Consider the following 24,580-nt stretch of genomic DNA (forward strand, 5'->3'; position numbering starts at 1 on the left):
CTGCTTGAGCGTCATGCTGCTCATCACTTTGGCTGGCCAGTGATAGACCTCTTTGCAAATTTAGTCACTGCACTGTAGCATCAGGAAGGGAACTTAGAAGTAATAATAATAAGAATTTTTAATTTTTACCCCGCCCTCCCCAGCCAAGGCCGGGCTCAGGGCGGCTAACAAGCAATAATAAAAACAAGTTGAACCAATACAACTTAAAAACAAGATTAAAATACAACATTAAAATATTAAAATATTGAAATGCAGCCTCATCACAGGAGGAGAAAGGAAAAAGAAAGTGGGGGAGGGAATCAAATTGGCTCCAAGCCAAAGGCCAAACGGAACAACTCTGTCTTACAGGCCCTGTGGAAAGAAATCAGATCCTGCAGGGCCCTGGTCTCATGAGGCAGAGCGTTCCACCAGGCCGGAGCCAGTGCTGAAAAGGCCCTGGCTCTGGTTGAGGCTAATCTGACTTCCTTAGGGCCCAGGACCACTAGGGTGTTGCTGTTTATGGACCTTGAGGCTCTCCGTGGGGCATACCGGGAGAGGGGGTCCCGTAGGTACGAGGGTCCTAGGCACTAAGTAGCGGTGCTTTCAGTAGTTAAAGGAGCGTCAAAGGAGTAACACAAACGCCTTTCCTGGACAGATTCATGCAGTGGCTTAACCTAAGACACCCTCCAGCATATAACAATCCCTCCAAGCTGTTTTGCATTAGAAATAAATCCCTTTTAACTTTAATATTTCTCCTAATCAAAACCTGATCTGCTCCTTGCAGCTGCTTTGCTTCAGTTGTGGGAGTGGGGAACCTAGGGATGGCATGGATTGGACTGATGGAACGAGGGCATAGCGCCTCTGGGATCAGTTCCAGGTACAGTATCTCAGGCTGCAGCCCTGTGCAAAGCTACCTGAGAGTAAGCCTCATTTAAAACAGATGGACTTTATTCTGAGTAAGCATGCACAGGATTGTAGCCTCAGTGACCCAGTTAGTTTGGTAGACAGCTGGTGCCCTGTCTGCCTGCTGTGGGGACTGACGGCAGGGGCAGAGTGTGGGGAGGACACAGAATAGTCATGGCAATACACATTGCACTGGACCCATTTCTGTGGGCAAAAGAGCATGCGGACTTTTGAATTACATTGAGAAAAGGAGGAAAACAGGTAATTCTCAGTTATGTGTAAGGAGATGCATGCATATTCTGTTGTTTAAGAAACAGAAAATTGCTTAATCATGAAATGTTTAATTCTTCAAACACATCTAACATGGCTTCCAGGAAGGACTGAGGTAAAAACTGGCAGATTTTAAGAGCTATTCTAGCTGGTTCTTCACACACAGTGTGAACTCAGCACCATAGCTTGCCTTATACATTGACAAATCCTGGATGAGCCTTGTCCCTTCTGTTATGTATTGAGTGACGGTCCATATGGGAAGGTCTTGCACTTATTTAGGCAGGCGGTCTATCTACCCCCATATTGGCTGACAATTGGGCAGAGAGGTCCTTTTAAGTCTTGCTGTCCGAGGTCTTTTATTTGGAGATCTGAGAGACTGAACCATGGAACCTCTTCTGGTTTTTTTTATATAAGCAGCTCGTATTCGTTGATTTACCTAAAAGAAAACAAAATTGAAGGTTTGCTTTTGTTTTTAATGCAATCATTTAAAAGAGAACTATACCATACCTCCTCTGGGAATTGTGTTGTCGATGGGATTGGTGCTAGCCAGTAGGTGCCCTCCACAGCTGGGATTAAACTAAAAGACACCGAAAAACTGCAGAACTGGGTTTTTCCCCCTAGCACCTATTCCAGAGAAAAAAGATGCATTGAATTACTGTGGTGCATTGTCAAGCTGCCTCTGCTACTCTTAAAAATATCTGACTTCACATTTAATGTCAGTACAGTAGTTCTTAAATTTTGTTGTGCTAAGGATACATATCCTGGATTTCTTCTTGCTTGAGGCCCACCAGAGATTTATTCTTTCTTTTTTTAAAATGATATTTTATTAAAGTTTCCAAATTATAACAAGACAAATGAAAAAACAAAAAAACCCATAGAAAATAGAAACAGTTAAAAACACATTAATTTTCGTAACATATCTTCATACACTTATTTCCCCAGACCTCCTCATCCCTCCCTTTTTTGTATTTCAGTTCAATTTGTTAGTTCAGCAAATCCTTACCATCAAATTTTTACCCTATTCTAATCCTTCATTACATTACCTTACTCTATTCTCCTCACTGTCTTATAAAGAACCTTAACCTAAATTTTATTTTTGATAACTTCCCTTAACCGTTGTATTCTTTCCTAATCCCTTAAACTTTTATACCAGAGCCAAGCAATTTCATTTCATGCATCCTTCTAATATTCATCAATTATATAAAATTGTCCTAATAACAACGTCCCTTCCCCTAGGTCCCGGGTTTGTCAGTCCATTTATCCCCAGGGATTTATTCTTACTGATATGGCCAACCTATGAGAGGCTTGAAAGGCTTCCAGACTAAAACTCAGCTTCTATATTTGTCCCCCAAAGATATATGCACACACAGCCAGGAGGTTCTTTGATGTTTACAGCTACTTGCATGTGGAAGAGGCAAGTTGTTTTTAATTTTACATTTTAACTGAAAAGTGGCTTGCTCTTTGACATGTGGTGGAAACCTTAGAAAAAGATCAATTTTTCCAACTGTTTTCTATATTAGTTTCACTGCAATCTCATGAACCCCAAGGGGACACCAGAGCCTCTGGGGCTGAGCATTAAAACAGCTCAGTTTGGGGTTTGGATAATTACTACCAGTCATCATTAATAAATAACCTTGCTATAGCTTTTCCCACCTTTTTCTCAATTTGATCCTTTTACATGGTTTTGTATGTTCTGCCATATTTTATGCATGTGACTTGCCATTCTTTTTATTGATTATAGTTTAGTAATTCTTTATTGCAATTGTTAAGTGAAAACTGTTTAATTATTATTTGCTGATTTTTAATTTTACTCTTTACCCAGCTAGATGGGCAGGGTATAAGTAATATATTATTATTATTATTATTATTATTATTATTATTATTATTATTATTATTAACAGATTTTTGTATGGCTTTGTTTGATGCAAGTTGTTTATTTTAAAGTTATGTTTTTAATATGACTTTTTGTGTATTGGATCAGATTGTTATTGGGTATGTGGTCTTTGCTGCCCATTTTGTTGTTTCTTCAGCTTGTAAATCACCTTGTTTTTAATAACATAGAAAAGCGGCGTACAAATTAAAAATGAAACGTGTGTAGGTAGATCTAAAGTCTGGACTCCTTCACCAAATGAAGTTACTCTAATTAAAAAATGTATCACTTTCCCCCTCTCTCTGTCTCCCTCTTTTAAACCCCAGCTCATATAATGCCCCCTCTGCAAGCCCTTTGGCTTCTAATATTGCATCTCTAAGTTGCCTTTTATTTACTTTTCCAGCCTTGTGGGAGCAACTTATCTGTAAATGACTCAGCTATGTGAGTGAGTCCTAATCATGCAGGCCGGGACTATGGAATAAGCACCCGAATTCCATAGTCTCCAATTGCCACGAAAATGCTGGGACCTTCACAAAACCCCTTAACCCTTGTGCATTTGGGTGAAGGGAAATCCCAGGACAGCTGGGGGAGGAAATGCCTGGGGGTGTGTGTGTCTGTATAGCTGATGCATCCAGAATTCACCAAAGCACCAGGATGCTCCAGTTGGTTTGTTGTTTAGTCGTTTAGTCGTGTCCGACTCTTCGTGACCCCCTGGACCAGAGCACGTCAGGCACTCCTGTCTTCCACTGCCTCCCGCAGTTTGGTCAGACTCACGCTGGTAGCTTCAAGAACACCGTCCCACCATCTCGTCCTCTGTTGTCCCCTTCTCCTTGTGCCCTCCATCTTTCCCAACATCAGGGTCTTTTCCAGGGAGTCTTCTCTTCTCATGAGGTGGCCAAAGTCTTGGAGCCTCAGCTTCACAATCTGTCCTTCCAGTGAGCACTCAGGGCTGATTTCCTTCAGAATGGATCGGTCTGATCTTCTTGCAGTCCATGGGACTCTCAAGACTCTCCTCCAGCACCATAATTCAAAAGCATCAATTCTTTGGCGATCAGCCTTCTTTATGGTCCAGCTCTCACTTCCGTACATCACTACTGGGAAAACCATAGTTTTAACTATATGGACCTTTGTCAGCAAGGTGATGTCTCTGCTTTTTAAGATGCTGTCTAGGTTTGTCATTGCTCCTCAGTACAAAAATAAAAAATGGTGTCTGAGCTGCAGAGCACAGATATGCACATGAGGTCATCTTGGAAGTGCGCTGAAAAAGGAGGAGGCTGTCAGGGCAGGAAGGAAGAATGTCGTGTTACGGTTTCCTGCTGAGGCAGGCAAAGGAAGTGATCTCACAGAGTTCTCTCTAGCAGATTTTACAGGAAAGCTCTGTGAGCCTCAGCCCCTTCATGTGTCTGTCTGGCAAAGCATGAATTGTTGGTTTGACTGCGATAATGTGCCACAGATATGTCCTTATGCTATGTGCTAGTAGACGGGAGGAAATTCAGATTTGGGGGAAATGGAACGGGTTGGGGAGAAGGTAGATGTCATGGGAAAGAGACTCTGTATAAGACAAGCAGGTGATGTGTGGGAAAATACTGGATCATTTTTTAAATGGAGTAGAATCTCCAAGCATGTAATAAAGGGAATTTTGTCCTGCTCTAGAGCTCTCACAGGGTGAATGCTATTTGTGGGAATTTAACCTTCTTAGAGACCCAAATCCCTCTAATACACCCTTCCCCCCCCACTGCGTTTTTAAGCCCAAATTGGACTATTGCTTTGTCTGATTTTAATCTCTCTTGCCCACATCAAGCACATCTGTTCTGTGCCAGAGGGCAGGAAGCCCCCCACAAAAATGCCCATTCTTGATTGCCCTCCTGTTTCCTCCTGATCTTTCCCAAACACATTTGTTGTACGGCAGACTGAAGCAGTGAGATGTGCCTGGGAACCAGCAGAAAGTTTTAGCATGCCAATATTAAATACAGCATAGCTAGTGTCGGGTGAGCCTATTTTTAAAAACCTTGGTGGGGAGTATTAAACACACTGCGTTATTTAAGAGGTGCTCCTAAATTGTTTAAGTGCACGCTTAACAATTTAAGCGTGTTTCCTGGCATGCATATCCTGCTACCTTTGTCAGGGACCAGTGGTAGGCTACAGCTCCTTCTTTAAGTGTACCATGTTTTTCCATGTATAAGACTAGGTTTTTTAACCAAAAAATTAGGTTTAAAATTGGGGCTCGTCTTATACATGGGTAGTGCTGAGGGGTGTTTTCTTAATTTGGAGTCCCCCAAAATATGAGGTGTCTTATACATGGGGGCATCTTATACATGGAAAAATACGGTATATCTGGTGCCAAACCCAGGCTTGCCTTGTGAAATAGTCTTTAGATCAGGGGTCAGCAACCTTTTTCAGCCGTGGGCCGGTCCACCGTCCCTCAGACCATGTGGTGGGCCAGACTATATTTTGAAAAAAATAAATGAAGGAATTCCTATGCCCCACAAATAACCCAGGGATGCATTTTATATAAAAGGATACTTACATAAAAACACGCCGATTCCTGGACCGTCCGCAGGCCGGATTTAGAAGGTGATTGGGCTGCATCCGGCCCCTGGCCCTTAGGTTGCCTATTCCTGCTTTAGACTGATGCTGACATATGGCAGACTAGTGCCACAGATTCCTCTGCAGAAAGTTGTTAGGAAAGCCCTGCTCCGCTCACGGAACTACAATTCCCAGAGTTGTTTTAACAATCTCTTCACAGGCAAACTCGAGGGGTGGTAGTTCTTTGGGGGGGGGAATAGGATTGCCTAGCAAACTCTCTGCACCCTTAACAAACTACAGCTCACAGAATTCTTTGGCGGAAACCATGGCCAAGGGGTATCATAAAAGGTAAAGGGACCCCTGACCATTAGGTCCAGTCGTGGCCGACTCTGGGGTTGCGGTGCTCATCTTGCTTTATTGGCCGAGGGAGCCGGCGTACAGCTTCCGGGTCATGTGGCCAGCATGACTAAGCCACTTCTGGCGAAACCAGAGCAGCGCACGGAAACGGCGTTTACCTTCCCACCGGAGTGGTACCTATTTATCTACTTGCACTTTGACGTGCTTTCGAACTGCTAGGTTGGCAGGAGCAGGGACCGAGCAACGGGAGCTCACCCCGTCGCGGGGATTCGAACAGCTAACCTTCTAATCCGCAAGTCCTAGGCTCTGTGGTTTAACACACAGCGCCACCCGCATTCCTAGTGGTATCATAAGGAGCTTCAAATGTGAGGTGTGACTGTTGTTATAGTCTTCCCATTTTGATTGTGGGTTTGTTTGCGGCTCTTGGGATGAAACCTGATACTTCTCCCTGCCGTATCTTTTTTTTGCCATTAGCGGCTGAGGAACATGTAATAGGCCAGATGCTCAATTAACATGGATCATTTGAAGCCATAATGTAGAGAGTGGGGGGTTGTGTTTATGCAAGGGATTACAGCAACAGGAAGAGGACAGCTAATGGTTCCCTGGGGATGGTGTTTGCTGCATCTATTTTTTTTATTTTGTAAACCGTCTTTAGAGATTATGGGTAGTGTTCAGCTAAATTTTACTCGTAGTAAACCCATTTAAATTAATGAACATGATTCAAATAGGTCTTACTAATTTTAGCGGGCCTACTCTGAGTAGAACCTATGCTGTGTACACAATATATACATTTGAAGGGGGCGCACACACCCCGTCAAAGAATTCTGGGAGCTGAAAACAAGTGATTGCTTAGAAATAGCCATTTCTTTTTTATATATATAAAATTTTATTGATTTTTCACAAATTTTATAAACACAGACAATACACAATACAAACAAACAAACACATAAACAAACATGTATAATTTCAAATCCTTTTTTCCCCTTAAGCCTTACTTCACCGACTTCCCCATACCTCCCCTTTCTGCATCCCAGTTTCAACTTTGTTTCAGCAAATCCTGCCCCTTGGTTTAATCAAATTTTCCCTTATTCTTTTCTTCTACTTAATCTTTTACCGCTGTAATCCCCCTTTTTCTTAAACCTCAACATTTTAACATTCATTAATTTTACAATATTTCTTAAGATAGATTTTAAATTTCTTCCAATCTTCTTCCGCCGTCTCTTTCCCCTGGTCCCGGATTCTGCCAGTCATCTCTGCCAGTCCCATATAGTCCATCACCTTCATCTGCCATTCTTCCAGAGTGGGTAGATCCTGTGTCTTCCAATACTTTGCAATAAGAATTCTTGCTGCTGTTGTGGCATACATGAAAAAAGTCCTGTCCTTCTTTAACACCAGTTGGCCGGCCATACCCAAAAAAGAAATAGCCATTTCACCAAATAACTTGAAAACTGGCCCCTTTCAGGCTTGATTTAGGGTGACTCGCAAGGATGGCAAAAATGAAGAATCCCCTATTAGCATAGGAGCCAACTCCTAGGGGCCAAGGTTGTGTCAGCACCCCCAATAAATATTTGAGGGCCTCCCCACAAGTTGAGGGTGTGCATGCACATCTTGTGATTATGCATGGCAGGGCTTAAAAGGTAAAGGTAAAGGGACCCCTGACCATTAGGTCCAGTTGCGGACGACTCTGGGGTTGCGGCGCTCATCTCGCTTTACTGGCTGAGGGAGCCAGCATGCAGCTCCCAGGTCATGTGGCCAGCATGACTAAGCCGCTTCTGGCGAACCAGAGCAGCGCACGGAAATGCTGTTTACCTTCCCGCCGGAGCAGTAACTATTTATCTACTTGCACTTTTTGGCGTGCTTTTGAACTCCTAGGTGGGCAGGAGCAGGGACCGAGCAACGGGAGCTCACCCCGTCGCGGGGATTCGAACCGCTGACCTTCTGATCGGCAAGTCCTAGGCTCTGTGGTTTAACCCACAGCACCACCCGCGTCCCTTAGGGCAGGGCTTACCCCCCCCCTATTTTATTCATGTTGGCACACCTGCTTGTTAGCATTCATATCTCATTCTCTGGACACCCAAAAACCACATAATGTTTGGCTGGCTGGCTGTGCAAAACCTGTGCAGCTTTCAAAGCTCCCAGTGGCATGTCGTAAGATAATATTTTGCTCTGCGGACCTCCCTCCGGTGCTCCTTTGTTGGCATTAATGAGCTTTTTAATCCAACAGTTAATATCCCCCCTCATTTCGCCAGTTGTTTGGATCTCTCTCGAGTGGTGAAATGGCTGCTTGATCTGCCCTGCAGAAATGAGTGTTTTTGCTTTTAGTTAAAACCTCTTTAATGGCATTACATAAGCAGGTTTTAAAGGAAGAAACGGCTCTCGTGTGGGCATCACTCAGCAGGATAAGCCTTGGAGCCAATTCTACTGTAATATTCTGCCCCCCCCCATGGAAGAACACCCTTGAAGGCATAGACATGAAATGCAGAGTCCATGCGGAATTTGCAGGAAAGATAGAAGGCAGCCGAGTCTCTGGTCTGAGGATCTTCCTTGCAAATGAGTTTGTATTCTCTTGACATTCTTCTGTCTTGGACTCCAGGGAGCCACCACAGAAAAGGCCCGTTCTCATGTTGACACCTTCCGGACCTCTGAATTGGAGATTGAGCAGTAAAGAGGGAGTTTTCCCAGGGAAACAGAAAACTGCTTGGACCTGTAGTTTCTCGGCACAGCACAAGTGGAAGTGTAGATGAGCCCTTAATAGCAAACTCAATTGGTCAGGTGCCTTTCAGTATAGAAGTGAATTGGGAGCACATAGGAGGAGGAGGAGGAGGAGGAGGAGGAGGAGGAGGAGGAGGAGAAGAAGAAGAAGAAGAAGAAGAAGAAGAAGAAGAAGAAGAAGAAGAAGAAGAAGGTCTTTCCCTCAGACTAGAGTGGGACAAAAATAGAAAAAGCTAAAAATGTAGAAAAGATAGTCATTAGAAGGTCATTAAAAATACTAATGAAGGGATGCGGGTGGTGCAGTGGGTTAAACCACAGAGCCTAGGGCTTGCTGATCAGAAGGTCGGTGGTTCGAATCCCCGCAACGGGTTGAGCTCCTGTTGCTCGGTCCCTGCTCCTGCCAACCTAGCAGTTCAAAAGCACATCAAAGTGCAAGTAGATAAATAGGTACCGCTCTGGCGGGAAGGTAAACGGCGTTTCCGTGCACTGCTCTGGTTCGCCAGAAGCAGATTAGTCCTGCTGGCCACAAGACTTGGAAGCTGTACGCCGGCTCCCTCGGCCAATAAAGCAAGATGAGCGCCGCAACCCCAGAGTCGGTCACGGCTGGACCTAATGGTCAGGGGTCCCTTTACCTTTAAAAACACTAATAGAATTAAAACAATGTTTTAAAAATCTATTAAAAATACAGATAATAACAATTTTTAAAAGTTAGTGCTTTCTATATAGGGAGACTCATTAGATGTTTCAAGTTGGCAACATATTTAAGAGGTTTTTAGAAGTCTCCAGAATGGCCCTGTGAGCTTCTGCATCCTGTGGAATGTTCAGGTCACCCTGATAAGATAATACAAGAGTAAATGACATCATTTTCTGGGCAGGGAACTTCTGCGCTCACCTAACATAGAAATTCTTGTCTGTGCTGCTACCGTACATTGTGGGGTGGGGAGCTACACTGCCACCCAATCACAATTACCTGGATTCATTCAACTTTTTTTCCATGAGCAGCAGAACCAGGAGCTGATACTTGAGCAGGTCTCCAAAAGGGGTACAGAAAATAAAGGAAAGCAAGGTACCATAAAATGGGGAGGAGAAGTGCAGTGGTGAAGCAAGGGGGGGGGCAAACTGGAGTAGGACAATGGAAGGGGGGGTGAGGAGAGGGAATGTGCCACTCTCTTCTCAGGTACAGTTGCTGGGAACATGACCCACTGTATAGCATCCTACCCAATAACTCAGATTATCCTATTATTATTATTATTATTATTATTATTATTATTATTATTATTATACACCCTTCATCTGAAGATCCCAGGTCCATTCACAACAGAAAGATGCAAAATATATAGTAAAACAAGAACAAGCCAACGCCCCCCCAACACATTTAAAAAGCCATAGTTGAAGAGAAATGTTTTCTGAGTCTTGTTTCTCAACCATCCTTAGATCCTTTTGCTGTTTTATTGTCTGTGAGTTTCAACTTCCTGGGTTCTTTTAATGCTATTTTTAGCATGGTAACATACCTGTTATTTACATAGATATTTTAAATAATTTGGGCTGTTGTTATATTTACTTTGATTTTTTTGCTGATTCTATCTGGTTGACATCTCCACTGGAAGGGGAAAGCAGGAGAGATATCTTAGAATTAATAATAATAATAAATAATAACAACAGATCCATGTGATAAAGGATGCCCTTGATCTTTTGTAAGATCCCGGAATCAAATGAAATCATATGAAGGCATTCACAAGGAAATAATGAATCTTGCCTAGTCCTGTTAAATTCCTAATTGCTTATGGCACACATAATTGCCTATTTCGCTGTTTGTTTTGTGAAGACAATAAGCAATGATTTAAAAAGGATGGTCTTGGAGTAGCACCCAACCTCGTGCTCGCCAGATGTTTTAGACTATGACTCCCATCAGCCCAGCCATCACAGGGGTTGTAGTCTAAAACATCTGGAAAACATCAGGTTGGGGAAGGCTAAGGGCACTTCCTGGCTCCCTCTTCTTCCAGTCAGGCCGCTGTCACCTTCAGCCATGAGTCATATGGATGGGATGAATCACAGAAGACGACTGAGAGATTTAGATGCAAGATGAAGAGGTAAAGCGTGGAGCCACGGTCCTAAAGCATGGATTTCAGCTAGGGCAGCAGGAGGGAGGCAAACACCTGGCTTGTGTCCTTCCTCCTTGCTGTTGAACAGAAAGGATGCTTTTGATATCAAGAAAAACCACATTGCATTTGGTGTCATGTGCGATAAGGCCAATATCTTAAATATTAGGGTGTGGTGGGTGAATGGTAGTTGTATTGATATTTATTGTCGGCATTTACAAATATAAAGCTGGCATTGCACAGAGGTAGATAATTGGGCCATTATATAGCCTAACATGGGACGCGGGTGGTGCTGTGGGTTAAACCACAAAGCCTAGGGCTTGCTGATCAGAAGGTTGGCGGTTCGAATCCCCGCGACGGGGTGAGCTCCTGTTGCTCGGTCCCTGCTCCTGCCAACCTAGCAGTTCAAAAGCACGTCAAAATGCAAGTAGATAAATAGGTACCACTCCGGCAGGAAGGTAAACAGCGTTTCCGTGCGCTGCTCTGGTTTCCCCAGAAGCGGCTTAGTCCTGCTGGCCACATGACCCGGAAGCTGTACGCCGGCTCCCTCGGCCAATAAAGTGAGATGAGCGCTTCAACCCCAGAGTCGGTCACGACTGGACCTGATGGTCAGGGGTCCCTTTACCTTTATAGCCTACCATGACTATATAATCTCAGGTAGGGGTTCTCTCCCCAAAAAAGGTTTTGCCTCTATGATTCTATGATTCCATTGCGAATAAAATGCTGGAGAGTTACAGTCATAGAAATTGATATTTAATATTCCATAAAATAAATTCTACAAACACATGTTTATAAAGCATTCCTGCACCCTATTTATAAGATACAGTCTAATTAAAATTGGAATGGTCAGATACATTTCAACTTTTAGTCTTCATCAGTGGCCTCCCTTTTGAGCATTTTATCCTTAACTCCATGGTCATTTTCTCTTCAGGAGAACATATCTTTCCCCCCTCATGCTTGTCAGCTTAGCCTACCTCACAGGGTAGTTAAGAGGGTAAAATGGGAAGAGGAAGAACCGTTTCATAGAATCATAGAATCATAGAGTTGGAAGAGACCACAAGGGCCATCGAGTCCAACCCCCTGCCAAGCAGGAAACACCATCAGAGCACTCCTGACATATGGTTGTCAAGCCTCTGCTTAAAGACCTCCAAAGTAGGAGACTCCACCACACTCCTTGGCAGCAAATTCCACTGTCGAACAGCTCTTACTGTCAGGAAGTTCTTCCTCATGTTTAGGTGGAATCTTCTTTCTTGTAGTTTGGATCCATTGCTCCGTGTCCGCTTCTCTGGAGCAGCAGAAAACAACCTTTCTCCCTCCTCTATATGACATCCTTTTATATATTTGAACATGGCTATCATATCACCCCTTAACCTCCTCTTCTCCAGGCTAAACATGCCCAGCTCCCTTAGCCGTTCCTCATAAGGCATCGTTTCCAGGCCTTTGACCATTTCGGTTGCCCTCCTCTGGACACGTTCCAGTTTGTCAGTGTCTTTCTTGAACTGTGGTGCCCAGAACTGGACACAGTACTCCAGGTGAGGTCTGACCAGAGCAGAATACAGTGGCACTATTACTTCCCTTGATCTAGATGCTATACTCCTATTGATGTGGCCCAGAATTGCATTGGCTTTTTTAGCTGCCGCGTCACACTGTTGGCTCATGTCAAGTTTGTGGTCAACCAAGACTCCTAGATCCTTTTCACATGTACTGCTCTCAAGCCAGGTGTCACCCATCTTGTATTTGTGCCTCTCATTTTTTTTTGCCCAAGTGCAAAACTTTACATTTCTCCCTGTTAAAATTCATCTTGTTTGTTTTGGCCCAGTTCTCTAATCTGTCAAGGTCGTTTTGAAGTGTGATCCTGTCCTCTGGGGTGTTAGCCACCCCTCCCAGTTTGGTGTCATCTGCAAATTTGATCAGGATGCCCTTGAGTCCATCATCCAAGTCGTTGATAAAGATGTTGAATAAGTTTGTACCACCTTGAGCTCCTTGGAGGAAAGGCGAGATATAAATGTAAAAACAGCGTGAGCAACACCACAATGCCAGAGAAAAACAAACAAAACAAAGGCCCTCCAAAACATATTCAAAAGCTTTTGCTATCAAAATGAAACAGTGGTTGTGTTAGGGCTGCCTTTAGCCATTTCAGCAACTCTGAAAAGCATTTAAAAATTGTGCCTCCCCGTTCTTTCCACAACGCCAGCAGCCTTTTCACACTGGTCCAAAAAGCCCTGTGGCTTCTCCGTCCCCCGTGGGAGCAACTGAAGTGGTTGCCATGGAGCTCATGTCTGCCATGAATTCCTTCCGGTGCTTCAAACTGTTAAGTTGCACACAGCTTTTGGAAGTTGCTTGTCTGACACCCCCGGCCTCTGGAACAGAATGTACTTTCAGTGCACTAACTGGAGCTCTTACCAGCACTGCCAAGACTCTTCCTGAAGTTCTTTACAGAGCAGGTTGGTGAGCGCCAAGTCTTCACGTCAAGACTGTTGCTTTCAGTTTTATTTAGTCATCTTTTGGACTTTGGGTAGGTTGAGACTCCAAAGATCAGATCCAACTGCTGGGCACTACTGCAAGCCAGATATGTTTCAAGCATCAATGCTTCTCCGGATAATACATAAATGCTAATAATGTCATGGGGTGGAGGACATTTCATAGAATTGGAAGGGAGCCTGAGGATCATCTCGTCTGTTCCACTGTCGAACAGCTCTTACTGTCCGATGCTTCCTGATGTTTAGTCGGAATCAGGGGTGCCAATATGAATAAAATATTTGGGGGGGGGGAGGTAATCCCTGCCTCACATAATTGTTCACATGACACAGCACTTGCACACCATTTGAATGACACTACCACGAGGGACATGAGTGGCGCTGTGGGTTAAACCACAGAGCCTAGGGCTTGCTGATCAGAAGGTCGGCGGTTCAAATCCCTGTGATGGGGTGAGCTCCTGTTGCTCAGTCCCTGCTCCTGCCAACCTAGCAGTTCGAAAGCATGTCAAAGTACAAGTAGATAAATAGGTACTGCTCCTGCGGGAACGTAAACGGCGTTTCCATGCGCTGTTCTGGTTCGCCAGAAGCGGCTTAGTCATGCTGGCCACATGACCCGGAAGCTGTATGCCGGCTCTCTCAGCCAATAAAGCGAGATTAGCACCACAACCCCAGAGTCGTCCGCGACTGGACCTAATGATCAGGGGTCCCTTTAACTTTACCCATCAACTGGGGCTGGGGGGGGGCTGGTGAAAAGTCAGTGCAGGGATTTGAGGAGGAATGTTGGACTGCAATTCTTGAAAATGTATGCTGTTTTAAAACTGGTTAGCCTCAAAAAGTGGGTTAGTTGACTCAGACTTTAAATAACCAAAGGGCTTGCTTTGCATCCACAATGTACTTGTTTAAACGCTCACTTGAAACGTTTTAGGTTGTACACCAAACATTTAATGTGCGAAGAGGCCCTTTGACTGACATCACAGTCCTGCCATATCCCTGCAAACCCCATGGCTGCCAAATGCAGCAATATTAGCGCTGAAGCTAGCAATTCTCTTTAGGTGAGAACCTGGCTTCTCTTCTATTACTCACAGAGACATCCAACTGGGGGAGGAATGGAATGAATTCCCCATGTTAATGTGTTTATGCCGCCACGTATCCTTTTATTAATTTGCCTTTTAAAAACTGATTGATCTGATGTCCAGCAATTGCTGTTGCTGCCTTCGGTAACAAATTGCGTGTTTACTTAGCCACATTTCCAGACTGCTGATAGTCTCTGACAGGTGCCATTAAAGAACATGTTTTTTACGAGAGCGGAACATTTTTCATGCAACGTGAATAGAGGCAAAAAGATGTATTAAAGTGTAATCATGGTGCTTGGAAGGTTCTGGCAGGAGACTGGCCACCATGTAGGGAGGACTGCATTTAATCCTGTGTTCTGAGCAGGGCGTATGACTCTGAGAGGAGCAGGGACAGAATTTTTGAGGGGTTCCCCATTCACTATACCATGTGCCAGAGGTTTTCAACCTTTCTGAGTCCAAGGCTCCCTTGACCAACTATATTCTTTCTGTGGCACCCCTGTGGGGCTCAGGGGCCCAGTTATGTCACCCCTTGCCTGCAGCCTCTCATCCTTTCTTGAACACCCTCCTTTGTAGAGAGCCAGTGTGGTGTAGTAGTTAAGAGCAGTGGACTCGTAATCTGGTGAACTGGGTTTGATTCCCTGCTCCTCCACATGAAGCTGCTGGGTGACTTTGAGCTAGTCACGCTTCTCTGAAGTCTCTCAGCCTCACTCACCTCACAGGGTGTTTGTGGTGGGGCAGGAAGGGAAAGGAGAATGTTAGCCTCTTTGAAACTCCTTAGGGTAGCGATAAAGCGGGATATCAAATCCAAACTTCTTCTTCTTCTTGGGTGTTCCCTCAGCCTCCTCTCCTCTCCCTTCTCCTTGGGAGTCCTCCGGGCAGCTGTTGCTTGCCCCCCCCGGTCTCTGAGCTGCCCCTCCACCCCAAAAGAGGTTCCCCCTCACATTGCCCCACAGGGGCCTGGGGAGCTTGTGGCCAGGGCTGCTGCAACAAACAGCTGTGCAAGCCTTTGGGAGGCAGAGACGCAAGAGGGCATCAGAGGAGGGAGGAAAGGAAAGAAGGACAGAGGCCAGTGTTGCCCGTGGCACCCCTGACCATCACTGAAGGCACCCCAGGGTGCCATGGCACACTGGTTGAAAACCTCTGCCATGTGCTAACGCCATTCTCTATGTGCTAACGCCATTCGCCTCTAGCTGTGAAAACCCCCAAAGAGAGAAAATGTGCATGCAATCCATTAAAAAGCATATTGATTTGATGTCAGAAAGAGTGTGTTAAGATATGCCTCTAGAATTTGAAGACAATTTTATAAAGTTCGCTTGCAAACATGCCTTGAGTCCTTCTGCATCTGGGATCCATAAACAAACACAAACAAATCTAAGGAATATATTTATACACAATGACAAACCACATTCAGATTACTGTAGATGTTACATTACTGTAGGAAATTTGGGTGGCGCTCAACATCGGGCACTATTACAATTGCCCATCAGTGTAAACATTTTTGTTTGCCAGGCAGAACAATCTCCTGTCTCCTCCCCCCCTTGCTGTTTTGGGGGATCTCTTGACTCTTCCAAGCAGATTTTGGGGGAGGCATTGGGCATAGAGGGGGGAGGAGAAGCTCACAGTGTGCTACTGGGAGTCCTTGCACTGGCTTCTGCCAGCACGCAAGGTTAGTTGAATCCGGCCTTGGATAACTTATTCTTCTGAGCAGCAAAATCAGCAATGAGATTATCAGGAGACATTTCTCTCTAAAATCTTATTCTGTAGGGAGAACAGATAACGATCACAGCCTTGACTGCTGCATTGCTTACCATAATTTACTTTTCATAAGATATGATTTAGAGAATTCTCTTTCTCCTTCACCGTTTGAAATAGGCAGAGTTAGTTAAAGATTATCATCAGCTATGATACATTTTGGAAACACCTCTACCAGGTTCTTACTCTAAGTGATCTTCAAACGACTTTATGCAATAATCCCAGGTCCATTACATCCTTCTGCAGTATCCAAGAAGAAAATGAAATATTTCAGATCAGGGAACAGAGATTTGAAGATCTTTTAGGTAAGCTCTCACTAAAGCTACTGCATTCCTTTTCGAGTGTAGCGTTATTTTGGGAAGAGTGATAAAGTCTTGTCTGGAATTGAATTAAACTCACAATTTCTGGGGAAACCCAGCTCTTGTTCAGTTCCACTTGAGAGATTGTAGTATGTTCGAACCATTCATTTGTCTCTGCCAGTTAGCTTGCCATCACCTGGGAAAAGTGATTTGTGTTTCCATGTTGTTCCTCTTTCATCTGTTAGGATTTTGTTGACACAGTCAAATCTTTGAAGGACTTTATGCCCAAATTGCTGCCATGAAATGTACCGTATTTTTTGCTCTATAAGACTCACTTTTCCCCTCCTAAAAAGTAAGGGGAAATGTGTGTGCGTCTTATGGAGCGAATGCAGGCTGTGCAGCTATCCCAGAAGCCAGAACAGCAAGAGGGATCGCTGCTTTCACTGCACAGCGATCCCTCTTGCTGTTCTGGCTTCTGAGATTCAGAATATTTTCCCCCTTGTTTTCCTCCTCCAAAAACTAGGTGCGTCTTGTGGTCTGGTGCATCTTATAGAGCGAAAAATACGGTATTTCAAATATATTTCAAATATTTGGTAAAAACAAAGAGTTTGCCTCCTATTTAAACTGCCACCTTATCATTGACACTGCCACTCATTGACAATTTTCATGTTGAAATCTTCAAAATTCCCTGTCACAGGACAAGAGGAACCTGTGCGGCTGGTTCTACAAAGGACTATCTTGTTTGCGACAGATTTTTCAAAGTGAACTTTTGGATGATTATTTTGAATCAATGGTCAATGTTGCCTTCCCTCTTCTGGCAGTGTCAAGTTAGAACGGATCCTCCTCTCCTGGCAGCAGGGGGAGTAGAGGGCCAGAGGAGTATCCTGGTACCATCTTGGATGGAAGGGGGTTGTTCACAGTTTGAGAAAACAAGGGCTTGTTGGCCCTTGAGAAATGGCCCTTGTGACCCAACCGATCTAGAAGTGACTTTCATGGAACTGAAAGCTGTTAAATATACAGGGCGGAGCCTTGGCCTTCACGATCCAAGCTGTCACTTCTGTTGGGACAGATAGGCCCTATTGATACCAGAAAGATGGCACTACTGCCCCTTATGCTCGCAAAAGTATGTTTAATAATTGTTGAAAATGATATGTTAAAAAACTACCGTATTTTTTGCTCTATAAGACGCACCAGACCACAAGATGCACCTAGTTTTTGGAGGAGGAAAACAAGAGAAAAAAAATATTCTGGATCCCAGAAGCCAGAACAGCAAGAGGGATCGCTGCCCTCTTGCTGTTCTGGCTTCTGTGATAGCTGCGCAGCCTGCATTCGCTCCATAAGATGCACACACATTTCCCCTTACTTTTTAGGAGGGAAAATTGAGTCTTATAGAGCAAAAAATACAGTAATTACACACACACACACACACACACACAGTGTAGGCAATACTCAGGAGCAGTGGGCTTATGGATGATCCCCCTAGGATGGCTTTGTACATTATGTTAGTTGTGAAGCACTCCGTTAATATTGTTATGAGTTTGTGGGTACCAGACTCTTAGTCCCTGCACCCAGCAGATGTTAAAAGTTAAATAAGGCAGGCAGTTTCCTCTTGAGGTGAGCCATTTAGAGAATATAATGAAGGTGATCAGCCATGAAGAAAGCCAAAGAGAGAGGACTCAGAGTTAGTTAGAAGGCAAAGGCAGAGTTTGTAGTACAGTGGTGCCTCGCAAGACGAAATTAATTCGTTCTGCGAGTTTTTTCATCTTGCGAATTTTTCGTCTTGAGAAGCACGGTTTCCCATAGGAATGCATTGAAACGGTTTCCCATAGAAAAAAGAAAACAAACTTGCAAGACGTTTTCGTCTTGTGAAGCAAGCCCATAGGGAAATTCGTCTTGCGAAGCAACTCAAAAAACGAAAAACTCTTTCGTCTTGCGAGTTTTTCGTCTGGCAAGGCATTCGTCTTGCGAGGTACCACTGTAGATATTTTTAGAGCAAGCTGGAGAGAGGGGCAGAGCACGATGCCTGATATTTGCTTAGATCCAGAGCTGTGCCTATGGGAAAAGCAACACCCTCTCGGAGTGTTAACGCTGTGAACCCCTCCATCATGGGCTTAGGTTGTACAGTGGTACCTCTAGTTACAAACTTAATTTGTTCCGGAGGTCCATTCTTAAGCTGAAACCGTTCTTATCCTGAGGCACGCTTTCACTAACAGGGCCTCCCGCTGTGCACATGCCTCCGGTGTGAAATTTCCGTTCGCATCCTGGGGCAAAGATCACAGCCAGGAGCAGCTACTTCTGGGTTAGCGGAGCTCATAACCTGAAGCGTTTGTAACCAGAAGCATTTGTAACCAGAGGTACCACTGTTGTTGTTTAGTCGTTTAGTTGTGTCCGACTCTTTGTGACCCCATGGACCAGAGCACGCCAGGCACTCCTGTCTTCCACTGCCTCCTGCAGTTTGGTCAAACCCATGCTGGTAGCTTCAAGAACACTGTCCAACCATCTCATCCTCTGTCATCCCCTTCTCCTTGTGCCCTCAATCTTTCCCAACATCAGGGTCTTTTCCAGAGGTCTTCTCTTCTCATGAGGTGGCCAAAGTATTGGAGCCTCAGCTTCACGATCTGTCCTTCCAGTGAGCACTCAATATATGTGTGCCACTGTATAATGTGTAAATGAACCATATATCATAAAGACACCGCAGTCACACCCTGGGTGAGCACGCCTGGAACCCCTGGAATCTCGCACCGCTCAGAGATTGGGGTGGCATGCAACAACAGTTCTCTTCCACCGCCATTCCATGCTGTACACCTGCTTATGCATTCCTGATTTGTTAGAACCAAAAAAGGTCCCTGATTAAAAGAAGAAATACAATGGGTGGAATTCAAATGGGTTGCGCTCTTCCAGTCATTCCAACTGCACAAGCATTTCAGCTGATCAACCAGAATGATCCCACGTCTCCTTTATTCCCCCTCCATGCCGTTCCCTCTTTATTTTGGGGGATGCATTTTCCTTTTTGGGACAATGCATAAGTGCCCAGGCCCCCGCTGTCTGCAGCTTACAGAAGTTGACAAAATGCAGCAGTGCCAATGCTGAATATGCTCTCTTGTGTATGAGGCCCCTCCATGCAGAAAACCCTGGGGCAATTGCCCCCAGTACCCCTCTCTTGCAAAGCCCCTGGTTCTAAGGATTGGGTGTACGACTGGGGTGGAAGGAACCGATGTCCTATTTCCGGTTATAAAATCAAGACCAGCATGCTGACTAGAAGGCCGGTGGTGGAAGCTGTTTAAAGAAAAGGCAAAGATGGGAATAGAGGGCAGCAGGGTCAGAAGGAGAAGTAGTATGAATACAAAGAGAGCCCAAATGTCAATGAATGAGGCCTGATCTAAACACCCCAGGCCAATTGTTTTTCATTGTATTGCGAGGACATCCATTCATGCTGCAAAACAATACAATATTATTTTCAGCCAAAAAGGTGGTTATCATGGAGAAGGCCTGGAGATTTATTTACCTCTACTCTCCCATCTTTATGTTGTTATTGTTGTAGGACAGTAGTCTGCGGGTGTGCATGAATTGCAAAAGATAGCGAGTGAATGTTTTTTGCTTTTGCTACTAACCAGAACTCACGTGTCGACGCTTAGAAAAACCGAGAGGTGAATTTCTGCAAGTAGCTTTTATGCTCTTTCCTGCATTTGCAGATTGATTAGCTGCAGTTTAGGTTTGGGAAGGTAGGCCATAAAATCAAGTGGCTGCATGGCTGAACTGTGATGCTATGACTCTGCTTTTCCGGCACTTAAAATAAATGTGGCTCCTTAATGTTGCCTTAATGTGACTTTATGGGTATATGCTGTCCCAGAATATAGGAGCACAGTCTCTTTCTCTCTCTCTGCGATGCAGAGGACACTGGAAACTGAATGCAAGCTACAAATCAGGCAGATGGGAACACCGGCATTTCTCGGGATGCTCTAACACAGTGTTTACCAAGCTTTGGTCTCCAGCTGTTTTTGGACTACAACTCCCATCATCCCTAGCTAGCAAGACCAGTGGCCAGGGGTGATGGGAATTGTAGTCCGAAAAGAGCTGGAGACCCAAGGTTGGGAAACACTGCTCTAACAGAGAAGGGCACTTTAAGGGTTGAACTGCACATTATGTTTTCTGCGGGTGTAGACCTGAGATGTTTTAAGTATACATCTGAAAATAACCAAAAGGAGAAGAAACCCAATAAGCAAAACCCAAAAGGAGCTGTGGGAGCCTTTTTGCAGTCACCTGCTGGCAGGGCCATCTGAAGCATATCTGGTGCCGTGGTGCAAAGAAGAAGAAGAGTTTGGATTTGATATCCTGTTTTATCACTACCTTAAGGAGTCTCAAAGCGGCTAACATTCTCCTTTCCCTTCCTCCCCCACAACAAACACTCTGTGAGGTGAGTGGGGCTGAGAGACTTCAAAGAAGTGTGACTAGCCCAAGGTCACCCAGCAGCTGCATGTGGAGGAGAGGAGACGCGAACCCGGTTCACCAGATTACGAGTCCACCGCTCTTAACCACTACACCACACTGGCTTTCAAAGCTCCCTCCGGCGCACCCCCCCCCCGCTTCCCAGAGTTTTTTAGGGAGGACAGTGCTGCCGACGGGGCTGAAGGAGGCGGGCAGCGGCTGGAGGGCGGCTCCTCTGGTGGGGAAGAGGCAGAGGCTGGATGTGGCACTTCCTGGCTCAACTAGCCACTTCGTGCCACGGCGGCCATGGCAGACGGAGGCTCCAGGCGCAGTGCTGCTTTGGCGCAGGCAGCATGGCGGAGGCGGGCGAGGGTGGCGAGCTGATGATGGGAGGCGCTGCATCCAGCCTCTGCCTCCTCCCTGGCGCCCTCCAGAACTTGGCACCCTGACGCCCTGCGCCACTAGCCTCTATGGATAAGATGCCACTGCCTGCCGGTTGGAGTACAAATCTGCTGCTGGTAAACATTGCAATGTACTGAATGTGTTGTTACTTGCTAGAGCAGTTTGTGCACCCTCAACTTTCTTGCAACTTTGTGGGAAGAGACCCCACAATTCACATCCTTGAATTCCAAGGGCGTAAACATCTACTGCACAGGATTGGGACTCTGCCGATTATGTTCACATTGTCATGCTGGCATGCTTTGGCTGCACTCCCTCCCAAGACTGTTATCTGTCTTGGGCACTGATTCATAGCACAGCTTTTAACACTCCCTTATAGACCATTAGGGCCCAACTCACATGCAGGGGGACAATATCTCACCCAGGATGCGTTTCCTTCCTCCCTTTCCCCTACGCAGCAGGTGTGCTGTGCTCAGTATTATTGGCGCATGCAAGACCCCATCATTCTAAATTAATTCTGTATTCATCATCCCAGCTATAATTTATTTATTTAGCCGTAATTAATTTAGACTTAATGTGGATGAAATATGTACTGTCCTCGCGGGGGCAACTGCACGGCCCACATAGGCTTTAGTTAAAAGGACCATTAAGACCAACCCTTCCTGCGATCCATTAGGCCAGTCTCTCTCCAGTGAAGAAGATTAAGCCCTGCTGTGTGAAATGTCATGCATAATTGGGTCGATTGCTGCTTTAAACTCTGCCCCTTCGTCCACATCCCTTTCTCTTCATTTTGAGTACTTCTCTTCTTCAGAAGATCTCTTGGCCTCCCTTGCTCAGAACAGTGACTCACTCCATCCTGGTTTTCTGCCGCAGGCAGAGCTGTGTACATCCCACCCTTAAAATAAAAATTGGTGCCCAGGTAATCCATACTATGTACGACCAAGAAAAGCTGCATGCATTGTGCCAATCTGCATTCCCTTTTTTACCTAATTTATTCTAGTTTTGCTGGTCCTTGGAAGGGGCAAATACCTATACAGGGCTCTGAAACCCTGCCTTCCACTTCTCAAAAGTGGATATAGGAATGGCTCTGGCTTCTGAGATTTCAGCAGGCATTACCCATACACTCTAGGCTAGTTCTCAAGAGCATAGCTGTCAGCTTACAGATTTGAAAATAAGGGATCAGCAGCCAAAATAAGGGATTTTCCAGGCACAGGTATGTTCAACTTCTGAGCCCCTCCGAGCCAAAGGCAGAAAGCCCAGCCGGCAGCCAAACGAAGCCTCAAGCAGTGGTTCCCACAGCGCAGCAACGGGGATGCAGCAAGGAAAACCACCGTCACCTCTCCGCTGGGAAGCGCTGAGCAAAGGCGAGTCCCCAGGCAATGCGGCCGATTTGATCGGCACAAGGCATGCAAGCTCCACCCCCCAGTTGTTCTTAGACTCCTTGTTGGGTGAGCAACGCAGCCAAGCAACACAGTTGGAGCCTCCCTCCTCCCTGGCCGGCAGGGAGGGAGGGAGAGGAGCTGCTTCCTTTGAAACCCGGGAAATTTAAGGGACATCATCAATAAGGGACTTTCCCCCCCAAATAAGGGACAGTTGACCGCTATGCTCAAGAGTCGTATGAGCAAAAAATTGTGTTCAGCTGAAATCTTTGCCTAATGCTACTTTCTGTGCTTTTTTTCTGCACCAAGTACAGTATATATATTGCTCTGGTTATAGGCATAGTCTTTTTTTGTTCTCCTCTGCAGGCGTTTTGGTACAAAATGTACAGCGTGCCAGCAGGGGATTCCACCCACACAGGTGGTCAGGAAAGCCCAGGACTTCGTCTATCACCTGCACTGCTTTGCCTGCATCATCTGCAATCGCCAACTGGCCACAGGTGATGAGTTCTACCTCATGGAAGACGGACGCCTGGTGTGCAAGGAAGACTATGAGACGGCCAAGCAGAACGGTAGGGATTCAGCAAACATGCCAGGTGTTCCTCTGTGGCAAGATACAGTTGCTTCTGGACAAACAGACAAGAGAACTTGTGTGAATTAGGAAAAAAAATGGTTCTTTTTCTTTCAGGTGAACATCAGTGGTGGCCAGGGAAGGGGGCAGGTGCAGGAAGGGCAAAGGATATTTCTAGGTTGGCAAGGTATGAAAGAAAATTATGTTAATGACAGGAGTCCAGCAGTGGGGGGCAAGCTCCTTATTTTTTGGGGGGGCACTTGCTTCTCTTTTCTCCTCTGGCACCACCTAGTGTTAGCATTAAGTACCATATTGTTCGCCGTATAGGACACACTTTTCCCCCTCCAAAAATGAAGGGGAAATGTGTGTGCGTCCTATGGGGCAAATGCAGGCTTTCGCTGAAGCCTGGAGAGCGAGAGGGGTCGGTGCGCACCGACCCCTCTCCTCTCCAGGCTTCAGGAAGCTATCCGCAAGCCTTGGGAGCCCACGGGAGTTTTTGCCGGTCTTCCAAGGCTTGCGGAGAGCTGTCTGTATCCCGAAGCCCAGGGCGCGCTGAGTAGCGCACCCCTTGGCTTCGGGCAGATATCCGCAAACCTGGGGAGACCGGTGCGACTTCCCGCCGGGCTCCCTAGGCTTGCGGATAGCAGCCTGTTCTGGGGGCTGGGGTCGGGGGAAGCTTGGGCTTTCCCCGCCCCAGCCCTGTGCCTGGGGGGAAATAATTTTTTTCCTTTACCCCCCCAAAAAAAACTAGGTGCGCCCTATGGGCCGGTGCACCCTATGGGGCGAAAAATACGGTACACGTGAGCAGAAAAGGTAGCAAACCTGTTTATGGGAAATGACAATTGAAATTTGTTTGCAAGGCAGGAACTGAACCCTCTGGGAACCTGGGATCCAATCCTGGCACATGGATACACATACGGGACATCAGTTCTGGCTAGTTTCATTTGCAAGTGTGCCGTGAATGGAAGTGAAACCAAATGCCGGTACCACTCTAGGGTGTACACCCTGTACCGTGGGGTGGCTTGCCTGAGCTGGGGAATGGAGAGTCGTGCCATGAGCTCTCCTGCTCTTCTCCAATCGTGTCACCCCTCCTGCTGCCTTGGGCCACTTGATGTTGTTGCCCAAACGTTGCAGGCTGGCTCCTTCTGCTGTGCAAGGTCTGGAGCAAAGCGCTGCTGCGTTCCAGCTCAAAACTCCATACTCCAGACACAAAGCCTGGCCTTGTTTCTTGGGGAGATTTCTATGTCTCAGGAAAGGAGGAATGCCTTGGACGAACAGTGCTAAGAGACAGCAAGGACATGGCCAGGTGGCAGCTAAGCCTGGACGCCGAACTTTGCAGTTTGTAGCTTTCCCATTTGAATGATGTACCTGCTTCCCTTGGATTTCAAGGGCTGTCCTACTGAAACCATGTCTTCTCGAGATTTAATGTACCTCACCAAATCTCCTTCTGGAGTTCTGTGCACACAAAACTTCTTTTTCCTTATCGCACAAG

At 45.7% G+C, this 24,580-nt stretch overlaps 1 protein-coding gene across 1 annotated transcript in view; it reads left to right on the forward strand.

Moving 5' to 3' along the window:
- Window positions 1-24,580, forward strand: part of LHX4 (LIM homeobox 4) — a gene marked incomplete at its 5' end in the record, with an annotated part of 71,641 nt that overhangs the window by 38,063 nt on the left and 8,998 nt on the right. Inside the window, one exon of the mRNA XM_082229099.1 lies at window positions 22,887-23,089. Coding sequence (XP_082085225.1) covers window positions 22,887-23,089 — 203 coding nt within the window. The remainder of the gene's footprint in view (window positions 1-22,886; window positions 23,090-24,580) is intronic.

This window comes from Podarcis vaucheri, assembly GCF_965113315.1.
Source record: "Podarcis vaucheri genome assembly, chromosome: 6".
Classification (NCBI taxonomy): domain Eukaryota; kingdom Metazoa; phylum Chordata; class Lepidosauria; order Squamata; family Lacertidae; genus Podarcis; species Podarcis vaucheri.